Here is a 17,989-nt window from a genome sequence, read left to right as displayed (position 1 = left end):
TGTGTGTTTATATCTCTCTCTGTGTGTGTGCGTCTGGCCCGCTAGCTGACTGGCGAGGTTCGTCTGCGCGAAACCTTCGCTCGTCCAATCAGTACGAACTCGGTTCCCGCCAGCGTAGAGACAACAATAGCGCCGAGCGCTCGGTTTCAGCGTTGCTTTCGAAAAAAACAAAAACAAAAACTACAATTTTCAACATTCAATATCAATTCTCGAGTGCAGCGCGTCGATGTAGATACATTGCGTTTTCCTTAAACAATCTGCAATTGCAACTCAATCCAAATACAGCAACAACTATATCTAACAAAAATAGATCACAGTCCAGTGATTAAGAAATCGAAACGCGGAAGTGAAAAAAAAAGCCGCCGGCGTTTGCTGATTCTGTCTGAGCTTTTTGGGGCAATGCAAAGGATGTGCTTGAAGCGGGAATTTTGAAACAGCAGCCGAATGATTGTAAATTCAAGCACAAATAAAAGCCAATTAGTGAGTGAGCGTGTGTGTGCGTGGGTGTATACGTGTGTGTGTGCTTACAATTTGCATATCCTTGCAAATGAATAAAATCAATTCTCAAGAAATTGTAAAAAATTCCACAAAATAAATACAAAAATCATTTTGAAGAGCTGCTTCTGCTTCTGCTTCTCTGCCCAGTGCCATGCAAATAAAATTCACAATAAATAAATAAATAAATCAAATAAATTGTTAATCATTCATGTGCCTTGAACTTGTCTGTGACTTGTGACCTAGAAGCGAGAAAAGCCAACAAGAAAATCGAAAATCTAAATACAAATAAAAATACAAAAAATAAAAAGAAATATTAAAACAAGAGCTAAATGTTTAGCATGGTCAACTCTTACAAATAAATAAAGTCTACTATCTATATATACACATATATAGATATAGATATATATATTTAAGTCGGCCTTAGATTGATGCAAAGAATTCTGCTTAAATGCATACGGATATTATAATTGGTGATCAATTTGCCGCCAACAACAACTACTGGGTGATGCAGGTGAGAATTCAATCAATTTCAAAAGCAAAAACCAATTTGTAAATTAGCTAATTTAATTATGAAGCAGTTAAAATGTTTAACAATTTCTCAAAAATTCAATTCTTGTTTTATTTTTACGACTTCCCTTTTGAGCTGAGCTGAATCATGGCTTCAGTTTTAATTGTTAATAAAAAATTGGCAATGCGCCGTTAAGCAATTACTATCCATAATTATGCCAAATGTGCTAATTAAAATTCTGTTGTTTTTTATTGGTATTTCTCTCTCGCTCTCTCTTATTCTTACTCTGGATTTAAATGCTTCCGCTTATCAAAATGCAAAACTTGCACCAAATTGTCTGAATTTTTTATATTTTTTATTCCTTCGTTCGTGCGTTCGTTTTACGTCTTTGTTATAAATAAAACACAATCATGTTTAAACAAATTAAGTCGATTATCGTCGAGCGGATACATTTTCGTGATAATAAGCACGCAGTCGAGCCAAGCACGCGGCTGCCCAGATTAACACCTTCAGGTCCAGTTCCAGTTCCAGCTCCAGGTGTTCGGCCCTTGCTCAGGTGTCGCCGCTGGATGGGCCCACTTCTCTGGCATATTTGTCAAAGCGCCGTCGGCAATCGATTTGTAAATCTTGTTATCACTTGCCACAGCGCTGTTGTTGCCACACTTTGAGCTCTGCTTAAACAGTCGGTCAACTCTTTTGAACTCGCTCAGTCCGGCCAGGCACAGCCCGAGGAGACCGAGCCGATTGTTGTTGGCTGGCTCTTCTGGGCTGCTCGGCTCTTGTTTGCCAGCAGCAGGTTCGTCCGGCCCTTGGCAGTTCCTGTCGCCTGGTCTGGCTGGTCTGGTCTGGTCTGCTCCGTTTGTTTGCCCATTGTTTGAATCGCGCTTACTTGCGAAGCTCTGGGTCAATATTTGAGCCCAACACGTTGTGCCAATGTGCCAAGTGTTGTCGCAGTTGGGCTGCAGTTGTCTCCGTGCTCTGCCTCCAGTCGGCTCCTCAGCAGCGCCAGCTGGGTGGCATTCGACACAGCCACACTAATCAGCATGCCGTCCATAGACCTCTAGAACTCCACTCTAGGTAGCCTCCCTCAACGCGGAGTCATCGTCATTGACAAACGCTGGCAAATATTTGACAATTGCTTTTAAAGAGCAACGCGTGTCGTTTTTTTTAATTTTTATTTTTATTCTATGATCTCATCATTTGATCAGACAATGAGCAGTTCAATCAATTGGGCAGCGTCGAAGTAAATTTGAAGTTTTTAATGAAACATTAAAGTTTAACTAGTTTTATTTGAAATTGCTTACATTGAAAGTCACTTTGATGAGAAGATACTTCGGTTCGGTTCTTTCAGTAGAAGATGCTTCGATTAGAAGATACTTTCCATCACACATCATTGAAAGATATTTTAGTTTTGGCTGAGAATGCTTTCATGGGCATATCATCTCTGATAAAATAGCTAGATAAGCCTAGGCGACGATACTTTTAGCAGAAGATATTCTTTAATTAAAATATACTTTATTTTAAAGGAGACTTTGTTGTTATGACACTTGAATCAGAAGATTGAACCGATCTGTTTGGAGGATACTCTGAGTTGAACGTATTTTTAGCAGTATCTATACTTGAATTAGAAGATACTTTCCCTAGTGTATTGTTTGTTGCAAAAAAAATCTATATGGTAGAATTTTACTTTACTTACTTTACTTTATTATATAAATTTGTTTTATTATATTACATAATAAAGTAAAGTATATTATATGAATTATATTTGTTTTTCATTTTTAATTTTTATTTTTTCCATTAAATTAAATAGCGTTTAGGTTAAGATATCTAGAGATAGATATTTAGCTTCATTCAAAGATACTTTCATATGAAGATGCTTTGGTTGAAGATACTTTTATTAAAAGTATTTGCATACATATAGATGCTCTGTCACAGAAATTATGATGGTTAGCTTCTTAAATATTTTCTTATTAATTAAATGAAATTGAAAACTATAAATATTATAACTTTGCTTTAATTTATTTATTAATAATTTTTTTTATTGAAAAGGTTATCTTGTTCCTTTAGCGATAGTCGAGTTTTGCCGTCATTGTTGTTATAATATATTATTATATATATATGTTTTATATTATATTAATTATATTCGATTCTTATTGGATTGGTACTAGGCTCACTTAGGCACTACAAGTTCCATAAGTCTACATAAGAACTTCACAATTACTATATTCATTTATGAAGAGCCCCTCATTTAGTGTCCCATTCGAGCCCCAAATTGCGTGCCGAGACACGCTTTTGCCAATTCAAACGAATCGACTTATCGACATACATATGTATGTGTGTGTGTACACATTCACTCAAATAGTTAACCTGATTGATTGCAGACCTGTTCGAAAACATTGTCATAGCGTTTGCCTACACACATAGACACTGTCTACCAGTCTTACCCATTGATAAGTGTTTCGCATTGCCTTGCTCAACAAAGCCAACAAAAGAGCCCTCGCTCAATGGCTCTTTAGATAAGAGCAGCAACTAGAGGAGGTGCGTCAGTTAGTCAATCAGTCAATCAGTCAGCCAGTCCGTCAGTCAGCTAGTGACTGAGGCACTCAGTTCTCAGGAAACGACATCGTAAAAGAGCTCGCACTCGCACTCAGAGCTCGTTCCGTTTCATTCCATATCCACTTCCAGGCCTTGTTCTTTGGCAGCTTGTTGTTGTTGTTGTTGTTCCGCTGTCACCATCAATAGCTGCACTAATTAGGCATGTGTTGTCAAATATTTACACACGGCCGCTAAACTACAAAGCGCTGACGACGCTGACGACGCTGTCGACGCTGCCTCCGCCATGGCTGATAGCAAAGCGGCGTTCGTGGGGCCAGAAGAGTGGGGCGTCTGTCTCTGCTTCTTCCGCTTTCAGTGATTTACCTAAGAGGTGATTCCCACGACTTAGTCAAGTGTCGATTATGAGGAACAAACTTTCATATTTTATGGCATTTAACACATGAAATTAGTTTACGATTTTCTTACACAGAATTGGCCAGCTAATAGCCCAAAGATATCGAATAATGGATAGCGGATAGTGCATGTCTTGCTGCATGAATAATTGAGCTGATCGAGCAAATGGGCACCTGGCGTCCAGCCAGTTCAGCTCAGCTCAGCTCAGTTTAGTTGCTGCTGCTGCTGCTGCTGCACTGATTAATGGCCCTGGCCATTGTGCTTCAATCATATGTGCGCAAATAATTAAATATAGATAAAAATCAGATTACTCATACGACATGTGGCAAGCCGAACAGAAAGAGGGGGGAGGGGGAGGTGGTGGAGAGAGGGGCATGGCTGTCAGCAACTGCCGTCGATATATGCAAATCGTAAATAAAGTGCAGCAAAACTCTTTTACGTCTCAGCTTAGCCAATTTGTCAATACCAAAAACAAAGTGAACTCTGTGCTCAGCTAGGTTCATAAAAATTCGTTTCGTATCTATCAAAATACACAAATTTATTTGCATTCGCACATTCTCAAAAAAAAAAAAAAAATAAATAAAATCAAATAAAATGGAAACAAGTGAGACACAAAGGCGGCCGCCTTCAAAGCATTGCATTTCTGATACACAATAGCCGAAGAGCAGATACCTCATAAAATTGTGGCGAAAAAAGAAAAGAAACAGAGCGAGAGGGGCAGATCGGTAGAACGGGCAAGGGAGAGAGTGGCAGATACCTGTAGATAAGATAATTAAAAGTTAGCCAAAGCTAGCAATGCGTTCGGCTGGCTTTTGGGCCAGGCACTTTCCATTTCGTTGCGAAACGAGTTCAAGACTGGGTCAGATTCAAATGCCAATTACAGACGTCCGATCAATGTTAAATAATAAGTAAACTGGGCCAAAAACTATAACAACAAATACTTAACAACAACAACAACAACAACAACAGCAACACCAGCAACAATCGCAACAATAACGAAATCTCATTAAACACCGCACAGTGGGAGCTCTGCGATTGGCATCGCTTCAATTCTATGCAAATCTCTGTTAGACAATTTCCTTAGCCAACTAGAGGAGTATTAGCCAAGCATAATGCCAGCTTATATAGGGGTCGCCGTGCTTTTCGCCAATTCATGCAAATGAAAACGAAAACGCTAACGAAAACTGGCAATTGCCAAATGGCCAAAATGATTTGAAAATCTTGAATATCATTGGCCACATTTGATTGATATGCCGCTCGGACAGACTGGAGGTCAAGTTGGCCTTTTTTTTCTGTTTTTTGGCCATTGTTTTCTTTCTCTTCTGCTATTTGGACAGCTGCACATGCAAGAGTTGGCAACCAAAATCAATCACTCTCAATTGGCTGCACGGCCCGGAGAGTCGCAGGATGAGTCGGAGTCTGAAAGAGATGGGACCGACTGCAGCGGGATCTGAGGAATTTTGAGTGTAGCGAGGCACAGTGGTTGCATGAAGATGGGCAGTTGAGAATTTGTATATGGCATATGTTAAATATAGATACAACGTACAAAAACAGACATAGGTAGAATATAATAAATACAATATTATATTGAATTTAAACTTAAGGCTCTTTTTCTTGTGTATTCTATGTCACAAAATGTTTATTCGTTTGAAACAATCTATCATAACTCAACTTATATGTAACATTTAAAGGTATCATCGTCTCATCTCACTTATCTATAAAATCAGCTATAAAATTGATTTGATCAAATGTTTTCTCGCAGATTTTTCAGCCTAATCTTTGAGCTTTAGATACTTTTTACCATATAATATTCTATTTTAAAATCTTCAACCAAATCTACTTGTAGTTTAATCAAATTTCTCTACCTATAACATAAGTTCTTGCAGATCCTCTGCCTAATTTCTTCCAGCATCTAAACCACTTCAAGCCCTTTTCAGCCAATAACCCTGTTCTGATTGCTTGCATTAAAGTCTTATCTCAGTTCTTTAGTTCTCAGCCCACTGTGCCTGCTTTTATGGCACGAGCTGAGCTGCGATTTTATAGCGTGCGATATCTGTGGCCATCTAATTCGCAGTCCCTAAAAAACTAAACAGGCGGTTTTATAATTTTTGATGGATTGCTGGAACGAAAATTCGTAGAAAGATTGCGGAAACGAGCTTGAAAAAAAAATATAAAAAAATAAAAAATATGAAACGAAAATGGATTAAAATAAATATTTGTGTGAGGTGCCAAAATCTATTCAAAGCTTAAGCTCAATATTCGATATATTCTTTTTGTTTCAATTTGAAGTTTCTTATTTTTTGCTCAGCGCAATTCGTTTCAAGTTTGATTGGATCAAGAAAAAATCTTTTGAGCAGCTGACAGACACAATTCGAGCTAGCTTCGACTCTGCCAGCTGCTCGCAACTCATTAAGATCAATTATTTGATTATGAAATCAGATCTGCATGAAATCTTCGAATTGCTGGCCAGCTTATGGCGACCCGCGGTGTCAAATGTGCGCGCTGTAAGCATCAAAAAGCTGTCATCGATTTCGAAAAAAAAAAACAGCATAAGAAGAAGAAGAAGAAGAAAGACAACGGAAACATAACATTAGACAACAGCGAAAACAACTTTAGAGGTGAGAAAAAACACACAAAAATAAAGCAGAAACAGAAACAGAAACAGAAACATGAAACGGCCGACATTTAGCGTTGATCATGGCCCGTTGATAAAGTCATCAGCAACATCGGCGATCTCCGATCGACGATCTCTGATCGGCCATTGACGATCCGCACTCGGCTCGTAAAAGCAGCTCGATGAGCTAAGCAAATAAATTCGAGTTGCAAAATTAAATTAAAAATTAACTTTATAGCAAACAAATTAAGTTTATTTGCACAATGCGAAAGTTTTCATAGCAGTTCGAGTATACCCTGAGCCTAATCGATGATACAGGGTATAATGTGATATATAAATTTGTATGTGACAGACTGAAGGCGATGCGATTGAGATCTTATGGTAATACCATATACCTTATACCTAAAAGGGACCTACATTTATTCGACTTTATACCTTATACCTAAAAGACATCTATATTTATACCGGGATCCTCTGATTCCCTAAGGTATATGCACTATGAAGAGCCTGGGCAGAGATAATGTCTATTAGTAAATTTAAAATATCTAATTTATCTATCTGTGACTCACATTTACCAAATTTAAGTTCATGCACAGGGTATTTGCTAGTCGTTCACATTTACGGTATATTTTCAGCTGGTTGAATTTTAATGCTTGACTTTGATTTTAATTGATTATTAGGTGTTGAGCTCATTTAAAATGCATTCATTAAATAGCAGCGTGTTTGTGTATTGCAGAGAGAAGCCAATTAAATCCTAATAGAGAAGTTAACAGGAATTATAATTAAATTTATGGAATAGAGCTGTAAAAGATCAGTGATTAAATAAACTCGAATACTCTATTATTACAGTTGATTATATAAAACAATGATATATACTATAACTATAACATATACTATACATATATATGTATGTGTATCTATATAGTTAATTGAATTACTGAAAGTCTTGTAAAGAAAATGGCTAGAAATGCATGATAGGATAGCATTTATTATGTAGTCATGGGATATTTTCAATGATGAAGTTGTTTATGTATGGATATAGATGAAGCAATGCTAGTATATGCTAAGGTTACGGTTATGGTATCATATAGAAAATGCATTGTCTATAAGAGTATAATGATGCAAAGTTGTCTGATAAAGCCCAAGAGTCTGCTGATAGAGAGACAGAGAGAGAGAGAGAGAGAGAGAGAGAGCTATATCAACTTACTTGATGAATTACATATGACGATATGAGCTCTAAAGAAGATCAGGCACTATAGCATCCATTTTATTTCAAGCTCTTCAAGTAAGCAGCACGAGTCTGATAAATCTATTTCTTACTCTATTCAATAGCCTCACAGATAATTGTTGTAATGCGTTCATGCATTCCCTAGCATTACACAAACTGTTCACAAGTTGCTGCCATTTTGTTTAGTATACCCCACTCAGCTATCAAACTAAAACGTTCTCATCTACGAGTCATCACTGTACTTTGTTGTTGTACAAAAATAAGTTGTAATATTCATTTAAGTTTCATTCACAAAAGCCAGCACAAAGCAGCAATAGCGCAGCTTGGCCAGCAGCAAAGACGTTAACACACACACACACGCACAACATACACTCACACAGATGTGAGCCTAAAAATTACTTGAGTTTTATTATTTGCTTATTTAAGTTTTATCACCAATTAATGAGGCTCTTTTGTTGCTGTCTGCCATGGACGCAGCGATATTTGATCGATCGCTTACGCTAATTGCCAGAGTATGCAAAAAAAAAAAAAAAAAAAAATAAATAAAATAAAATAAAAATAAAAATAAAGAGAAGAAAAATACAAAGCAAAATGCTGAAGAAGAAGCAGAGGTAAATAAATGTATATAAAAATGAAAAAGTAAAGCTCTCAGCAGGCTGGCAGCAGGCAGCACGCACTTGGCCTAAAAATAAGCGCCCGAAATCTTGGCGGCAATTGACCCACTAATAGGCCCTGTCAATAAGAATGAACATGAACTGGCGAGTCGGCTGTCTGTCTGTCTGGCTGTCTGCCTGGCTGAATTGACTTGGCTTCATTGCGTTGGCCATTGAACTTTGTTAACTGAACTCCCCCCCTTCACCTTCCCCCTCGCTGATCTGAATTGGAATTTTGTTTCCTGTTGCTTTGCTGCACACAAATTAATTGCCCGCAAATCCTGTGCACCCCCAACTCCCAACTCCCTTTCTCTCTCCTCTCTCTTCACTCCCCTTGCGCTGACCGCCGCTCAACAGTTTTCACTTCAAATTTTATTGATCAGCGTGCACTGCATTTGCCAACTTGCAACTGCAACGTGTTGCGCATGCGTAGCCCTTTTGCTATCAGCTCTACCTCTTACCCTTTCCCTTTCCCTTCTGTGCTCTGCCACGCCTCGCTGGCTTCGCTGGCCCCTCGCTTATGCGCTTGATCGGAAATTGGTTTTATGCCTAGCTACCAGAATGCCCTCAATATGCTCAATATGCCTTGGGTCCGCTTCGCATTTCCTGTCGCCTTTTGTCACCCCCGTCTCTAGCTAGAAATTGGGAATTGCCATTTAATAGCTTCAGTGGACACCCCAGGGCATTGAGTTATGATTGCTCAGCGTGAAATTGTGAGAATATTTCATTCCATCGAGCCATCAAATTATGTTTGCCTTTGCTTTGCATATCGCAGGATATTCAATTTCGTCCTGGCGCTGCAATGCAATAGCTGTGCGAAGATTTTTATGCTAATCAAATTTATAGAGGGAGTCCAAATTGAATGCAAGCCGAAATGTAAATGGGTGAGAAAAATACACATTTTTTTTATATAAAATGAATTCAAAGAATTTGTTAACCTCCGCGCTTTATGATTTTTAAATGAATTTAAATTCATGTCATTGGCTGCCCTATAAAAATTAGATTTGAATTGTCTATAAACGCTTTTCCTTAATGTTCATAGTATAGACATTGCCTTCTGTAACAAATCTATTCACATAAATAACATTAACAATTGCCCCTGCCATCGAATATAATAGACACGAAATGTATTTCCATTTGCATTCAGCTCAAAATGGACTTTAGGAAAATAAAATCATTAGAATAGCAAATCCAATGAAAACAGAAAACAGAAAAAAGAAAAAAACAATAAAGAGTCGATATATGCAGGCAGTCAACAATAAATGCTCAATAACATCAGTCAAAGATATGTAAACTAAAAAAAATAGTTAAAAGCAACAGCGAAAAAAAAAACTGTCGCAAATTGCGGTCATTCGTCATGCGCACATGAGCAGAACGGCAGCGGCAGAGGCAGAAGCAGAGACCGAGAGTAGCTGCTCTGGCAAATGGCGTCTTGGCAATTGAGGGCGATTTGTGGACGAATGTGACTGGAGAGAGAGAGAGATGGAAAGAGCGAGAGAGAGCGCGCAGGTAGACTATGTAAGAGTAGCAAAAAGTAACAACAAATAAATATACATATGCCAACTATGTACAACAACAGTAAAAGCAACGACGCGAGAGAGTGAGAGAGGGAGAGCAAGGCAGAGTAACGGCAGCAGTGAGCTGCTTTTATCGCAATGCTATTGTTTTTGTTTTTGTTTTTGCTATTGAGGGGCTGATGAGGCAGAAAACAAACAAATACAACAACACAGCAGCGCTCGCTACTTTTTTCTTACTTACTCCGCACACTCATGCATATGCTTATGTAGATGTATGCAGAGATGTGTGTATGAGTGTGCGTGCGTATGTAGATATGTCTCTTGCTGTTGTTGTTGTACTCTAACTATGAAATGTGTTTTGATTTGCTGCGCTTGCAAAAAAGTTTTCTGCTGCTGCCCGCTGGTTGGGCGACGGCCGCAACGCGCTGGGCGCCCGGGGAGGGTGCGCCCGCTCTTGCTGTGCCAGAGCGGGGGGATTTCACTATGTAGTGTCGCAGCTCAATATGGCGTCGCAGCGACGCCGACGGCGGCTGCTCAATGGTGCTTAACTGCGCTCGGCGGCCAGCGCTGCGTGAACTGCGCATGTCACGGCGACAAAATGAGAGAAATAGATACAAAGCTAGACGCACACACACGCACGCACTCGTATATATATGTATGTATGCGTGCTTATATATTTATGAGTGCTTATATATTTATGAGTGCGGGCGCTGTACATAGGAAGACAATTGCTGCTAGCTGTACAACAGTTAAGCGAATGAGCAAAACACTCGAAACATTTCAATTGGGATGCGCCATTTTTTATGTTCGCACAAGCGTGTGTGTACATGTGTGTGTGTGTGTGCGTGTTTGGGAAATAAAAAGTAGAAATTTATGTGTTGAGCATTTAGAAGACTTTGCCATGCAAAAATTGGCTTTGGTTATATTAGAATTAGAGCTGCAATCGGAATATATATGTACTATATATGTTTATATAGATTATTATCTATCTTTCTATCTTAGTCAACTGTATTTTAATAAATATCATGTTTCTAAACGTCTTATAGACAGCCCCTAAACAGTTACTTAAAATAGCAGTTCATATATACAGACTCCCCATATACATATGAACCCTTTGCCTACTCTCAATGTCAACCCAGTTGATTTCTACAACAAATTTATGCCTCATTCTAAAACATTTAACACCAAGAGAAGATAACATCTATAAACTAAACGAATTTATGTGATAGTTCTATACACACAAATATGCATATACATATATATTTAATTTCTCCGCACACACACACGCACACACACATAGAGAGTCGCTATTCTTTCACTCTTATCTCTCCAGCAGTTTTTAGGCCCACATCAGCAACGGAAACTATCGAGCAGCTATATCAATTTCATTTAACAATTTGTTTTCCATTAGTTGACTCTGTGAGGCATGGCCGTGCACACACAATAGTTTCCATTGTTTGGCCATTTGGCTGGGCTCAGAGCCACCGTTGTTATTATGCCTATTAACGCTATTATTATGAAAATTTTCAGCATCATTGATTTTTGTTACCGATTTTCTAATTTAGGCAAATTATGCCTCACACACACACACACACTCACACACAGAGAGAATTCGAATTCTCTGGCCCCGCTCTCTTGATTTATTGAGCTCCTAATCTAAATCTATGCGCATTCTATAAGATATTTTACTATTGCTGTTGCTGTTGTTTTTGTTTTTGTTTTATATACATATGTATAGAGTTTATTCTGGCGACCGCCAACTGTTAACTGGTTGCGTCAATAGCCTCGGCGACTGAATGAAATGCCCTCAACGTGGCTTTTTCCTCAATGAAACCGGACATTAACATAATCTTTAGGCAACTTTACATGCACATATTGATATTGGGGAAAAAAAGAGAGCTCTCCGAAAGCGAAACCTGTTCGCTGCTGTTGGCGGTGCTGGTGGTGTTGGTGGTGTTGGTGGTGTTGGTGGTGCTGCTGCTGTGGCTATTTGTTAGCCAGTGTCAAAGCTGTCACATATATCACGGCAGAGTTCCATGGGGTCAGCCCGTGGCCCACACGCATCTGTCTCTGTCTGGCCCATTTGAATGGCTAGGCATTGGCACATGCATTGCCTCCCCCCAGTCGCGCCCGCACGCCTCCCTGCTGCATGCTGTTGCTGGCTTGTAAGGTAATTGCTGCGCTGTCCCCTGGAGCCATCATGCCGCATTTGTCCACCGAGAGCTATGATTTGAGCACACAAAAATAAAACAAAAAGTTTTGCAGTCGTGATTGCAATTGGCAGCCAGGTGAGGCTGCGCCAGGTGAGGCGGGGACAGAGAGATACCAAATGAATTCCAGACATATGTTAGCCTTATAATTTATGTTTTAGCTCGATGTAATTTTAATTTTAGTTTATTAATTGCCGCTACGAATGTTTGCCCAAGGCATCTCTTGAATTCGATTTGTTTGCGTTTCGTCTGGGCGCTCGTAATTCATTTAATTGCATAGAATTTACGCGCTCAAGGTTGAGACTAGCTGCTAATTTATATGTCACTGGCGCTAGCGAAATTAAATGCATTTAACACGTAACTTGACAAACAAACAAAAGCGAATGCGCATGCGAATACGGCGAATACAGCGAATACATTCATTATAAACACTCGGACTTCTAATTAAACTCATTTGAATAAATCATCGGGCAGACTCATGAAAAGGAACTTCATGCGAGCTGTTTGGCTAATTTTGCCAAATGAGCTCTAAAAATCTGTAGTTTAATGGTGGCGAGTGAGAGGGGAATAAAGAGAGAGATAAACTAGGGAGACTCTTGCAGTTGGACATAACTGACTGCATGATGCTCGCTTAGGACTTGTTTAAACTATAAAACTTTGATCAGCAATGTTGTACTCTGAGTATATTATACCTATATATATTATATATTATACCTACTTCTACAAGGTGTTAGCTTCTAACGGCAGCATCATTCATCGCGCATATCTGTTTGGATATACACTACGTTAGAGCATATTCAGCCTTGCTATGGGCTGAAGAGCTCCGCAGCTTCTCTCCTACTCAAAAGCTGGGCCAATCACAGCAAGCTCAATGCTCCCTTCACACGAGCAAACTCATAGAGAGGCCTTAGCTGCTCCCACAAGGAAAATAAACTCAAGGAGAGACCTTAGAGCGCTCTCCATTCATATGTAGTAGAGAACTGAAATGAAAGCTAGCCTCTGCTCATTTTCTCCTCGATAAGTATCGATGCTGGCCAAATGATGTAACTGTAGTCTCATACATCTAGCAGCTGGAATACAAAGATTCGACTTAGAAGACAACTTATACAATAGAATCAACCTATACCAATAAATATATAACAAATTTGTAGTCTCTAGCCTCAATAGATTCAGAGTCGAGCAGCAACTCATAAATCAATATACTCTCTTCAGCTTCTCAAACGAGTTAATTAATTCTGTCTAAATGATGTGATTAAACAAGTTTGATTTCGTATTGAAATGCTATTTACGTGAGCTTAGAAAACTTATCTAAATTCTTTGGTCGCATAATTCTGGTACTAAATGGAAACCACCTGCCACCTGCCCGCTCGATTTATGAATGTCACACGCTGAACGTTTTATCAAACTAATTAATGGCTAAAAACGTTTTAATTGGACAGCCGATAGACTTTTGAATAGCTAAACGGCACACAACAGTTGCCAACGGTTGCAGTGGCAGTTGCAGTTAGAGTTGGAGTTGCCACACTGCAGGCAGCTGCCAGCGGTGGCTCATATGTGCACGTCTCTCTGTTGTCTCTGGAGGAGCTTTTGGCATTTTGTGCAGAAAATCTGCATATGCGAGTCAATGGCATGCAGCACACACAAACACACACACACACACACATATGCCACATTTGATATTTAGCCCAGGTTAACTAAATGACACCAAATAGATAGATGCCAAGCGAATTTGACAGCGGCGCAGCTATCGATTCTGTGGACTCGCAGAGTCGTGTATCGTGCCGCGGGTATCGCGTATCGTTAGTCGAGTATCGACTGCAAATGCCTGACAGCAGCTCAGGGCTAGCAATAGCGGCTAATTGAAATGTCGATAAGGCAACAGTTTTGACATGTTGTCACAGTGCGAATACCAAACTCATGCGCGCTCTCTCTCTCTCTCCCTCTCTCTCTCTCGCACTGGGAGATGTCTGCTTGGCCCACATTGCGTATACGTTACGTTGACTCATTGCCTCAGCGCTCTGTGGCATATTCTTGGCCATAAGCAAAAAGGCAGCAACAGCATTTGACCCAGTTAGCAGCGAGTCCATAACATTCATGACTCACTGTGCCTCCACTTTTGGATGTCCCAGCTGTGCGGCCCATTGTTGCAGCCTCTCGTTGTTGTTGTTGTTGTTGTTGCTGCTGACTCCTTTGAAGCTTGTGCGAAATTTATGCGCACAATATGCGAAATTTATTGTAATGACAATCGCTTAGCGCATAATACGACGCTGCAAGCCAGACTCGAGCCCCAGCCGGAAGCGTGTAATCATTTTTTGTTATTGTTGTTGTGGTTGTCTCGGCTGTTGTTGTTGCGGTTGCAGCTGCTCCAATTGACGCCCACCTGTGTTGAGCTGAAGATGCTAAGCGAATTGTGTTTGTCGCCTGACGTCAGTGGGCTGACAGGCAAGTAACACACGCCCACCACTGAACACTGAACTGAACTGGCTCCAGGCAAGTTGAATTTCATAACGGAACTAGTCGTGAAGTGAACTAATAGCGAAGTGAATTTATTCGATTGACAATTATTAATCGAAAAGTATTATGTAGTGAAATGATTCTTATGAACTGGTTCCAAATATGACAAATTAATAATCATTGTTTATTTTAGTATATAAAACTGAACTATTGGCTTTATAAATGACAATTAAGAAGCAGTAGCATATGAACTAGTTCCGTAATGAACATATTTTGGCTAATGCAGCGGTAGTTGATACAGGACGATCTGTCTGGTTGAAAATATATTGAAAATATTGAATATATAAATGAACTAGCTCATTACTCAATTCAGATCTAGTTCAATTTTGATTTTCTTATAAATGCAACAAAGAAAGAAAAGCAATGAACTGCTAATTGAACTTGCTCAAATGCACCAGTTAGTGCACTAGTTCAGGAACTGTGTACATATTCTTATATATTTTAATCTGGAAGAGTGATTCACATGCTCCATAAAATATTAGCCTCTGCAGCCCTAAAACTCAGCCTGCTGAGCCTTCGTGCATGCAGGTGTCATTGCATTCGCTGCTGCCAGCCCCCTCTCCCAGCATCCCCTCCAGCTGACGACCCTCACTGCAGCCTCTCGACGTTTTGCTTTCATTTTCATTGAACAATGTGCATCATTAACGTAAAGTATCAACTGTTGTGCTTCTTCTTGCTTTCATTGTTGTTGTAAACACAACGTAAATATATTTGAGGATTATATTTTGTTAATATGTTTTTTATTTTTTGTTTGCGCCTTCTTATTTTTTATTTTTTTTGCATCTTAATGAAGTACGTTTCAGATTCGCTAAGGTGTATTAAGTTCGCTTTTGTTGTTGTTGTTGTGACTTTTCGTTAAATGAGGAAGTCGAATATTCAACAAGTGCCCCTCCGTCTGCCCCGCCCACATCGCCACATTGCTGCCATTTATGGCGCTCACGTGTCGCAGTTGCAGGTCGCAAATTTTTTTTTTGGTTTTTTTTTTTTGGTATTTCCTTTGGGGCCTGGTCTTTAATTTGACCATTTTTGGGCGCTGCGTTTGTTTTGGGCCGTTCGCATTGATTAACGCATTTTCTTGTTATTGTCTTAAGCGATTGTTGCAGCCATTGTTGGCTCTCAGCTGCCGCGGCTGTTGGCCAAAATGTGATTTATGCGCTCGCTGGGGGATTTTAATGGCACTTTGAGAGCAGCCGCAGCAGCAGCAGCCGACGAAGCAGCAGCTAATACGTTTTAGTGGCATAATGAATGACATAATGAAAAAGTCACACTTAAAACAGATGCACTTAAATGGCTGAGTAATACAACTTGAGTTAAAATAGATGGCTTCGAGTTTATAAATAATGCATATACGTTGCATAAGTAGATGCTAGCCTGAGTACTTAAACAGAGGCTTAAGTATATTGCAGCCTTGTAATGCAGGTGAAAATAACAGCAGTAAACCTATATACTATATATATGTATTTATCAGTAAAAAAAAAATTAAAAAACAAAAAAAAACTTAATATTAAGTTCTGGCTTCTGTGGACTTCAGCTTAATATTTATACTATATTATATATGTACATATATAATACATACATATACATATATATTACTACTATATATCATTATCTTTATACTATATGTTAGCATTTAGCTAATGTAGATTTACTATGCTTCTACTTATTAAATACAATAATATGAGAATAGTCTTTAAGACCCTAACATAAATGAAATAAAAAAAAAAAAAAAAATAAATAAAAATAATAATCTAAAATGTATGGTAGTTTATATACATAATTTTAAGTCTACATATATGGCTTTATAATATATTTTACCATATCATATATTTTTTTTACCATATATTTATCATATACCATATAGGACTACATATCTATATAAATTATGGCATAGAACAAACGTTATAAATATACATACATGCAAATATAGAGCTCATATGAAAGTTGTGATATATGGTGTTAAGGTCTTTGACTGAATTATAAATGAGATCAACGATCAATGAGAGAGGCATTTATATTTGAGTGAATTATGATTTAGTAAGAGCTGAGATGCTAATGAAGCCTCCTCTGCGCTCATCATGCTCTCCATTAATGTAACAAATGGAATTGGCACACTCTCCACTCGTATAAATGGGGTCACCAATGAGCCGAAGATTTACATTGTGAAATTGAAATCCGAGCCGAACGGTCGTGTTTCACTTGTGCTGCCAGGGAGGAGAAGACAACTCTGAAATATAACATTCTAATTTGTATATAAACCATGTAAGCTAAGCTATATAAGCTAACTTGGCAATAATACATATTAGTATTAGTATTAAAAGGTTATGTTTTAAATCTTTCCTTTAATAGCTCTTTAGCAAAAATAAAAACACTTACAAAGAAACCCTCCGACTAACAGTTAAATTGTTTTAAGAGCCGCACGCGTCGAGGGCAGCACACGCCAGCTTTGCAGTTGCCGACGCGATCGCAGTCGCCGCCGCCGTTGCCGTCGCTGTTGCCGTTGCTGTCGGCGTATACTGAAAAGGTGTTAAAAAATTGTAGCCGTTCGAGCAAAGGACAGACAAAGAAGGGCGAAACGAGAAACAAAATAGGTGGTTAATAACCCGAACGCTAATGAAAAAGAGACACTGACAAGGGACAACAACAACAACAACAACAACAACAACAGCAACAAAGGGCAGCTGTGAATGACGTCAATTGAAGGCACGTGAACCACATAAAGGTTAAGCCCAGACTACAGGCTTAAGGACGCGAGGGCATTTAACTTGGCCAACGCGAAGCGCCGCTCCTTGGGCAGTTTGATGAATTGGTGGCATATGGAACTGACGCAGTGAATCGCCATTGCAGCTGTAGCCGCACGCAATGATCATTGACTCCTAATGATGATCGAGCGGGCAGCATGCCTAGTTTTCTACACCTTTTTCATTTTTTTTTTTTCATTTTCGATTTTTTTAATGGGTCTCGGCGAGAAAGCGCGCAAGATAAACGCCTGGCTGGCCGACTGCCTGGCCGACTGCCTGGCATGCTTTTCTTTTAACACCTTTGCGAGAGATTTGTGCGTGCGATTCGTTTTGTATCTGTTTGCCGCGACACTTAGCGCCTTCTAGCCCGATCTGGCAGCTGATTAGAGAGGGCGAGTGGCCGAGTGGCAGAGCGCGGGGTGCGGGACTGAGGCGGACCGCACAGATCTAGTCTGTTCATTTAATTATGTAAACGAAAGCCCAAGCGGGCCATTTATGTCAAATTGACACCTTGTTGGGCTGAGAAATGCCTTTTCCGCTGGCTTTCCACTCGCCGCCTG

General features: G+C 39.4%; 1 protein-coding gene across 1 annotated transcript in view; it reads left to right on the top strand.

Annotated features, from left to right (window-relative positions):
- The first annotated feature begins 627 nt into the window (after positions 1–627).
- The window catches only part of LOC6581491 (dendritic arbor reduction protein 1), a 37,669-nt gene continuing 20,307 nt past the window's right edge, over positions 628–17,989 (top strand). The window contains exon 1 of the mRNA XM_032731432.2: positions 628–1,009. Coding sequence (XP_032587323.1) covers positions 947–1,009 — 63 coding nt within the window. The 5' untranslated portion in view covers positions 628–946. The remainder of the gene's footprint in view (positions 1,010–17,989) is intronic.

This window comes from Drosophila mojavensis, unplaced genomic scaffold, assembly GCF_018153725.1.
Source record: "Drosophila mojavensis isolate 15081-1352.22 unplaced genomic scaffold, ASM1815372v1 contig_74, whole genome shotgun sequence".
NCBI classification, from domain to species: Eukaryota; Metazoa; Arthropoda; class Insecta; order Diptera; family Drosophilidae; genus Drosophila; species Drosophila mojavensis.
The sequence above is the reverse complement of the archived record's forward strand: the minus strand, read 5'-3'. Positions and strand labels throughout refer to the sequence as shown.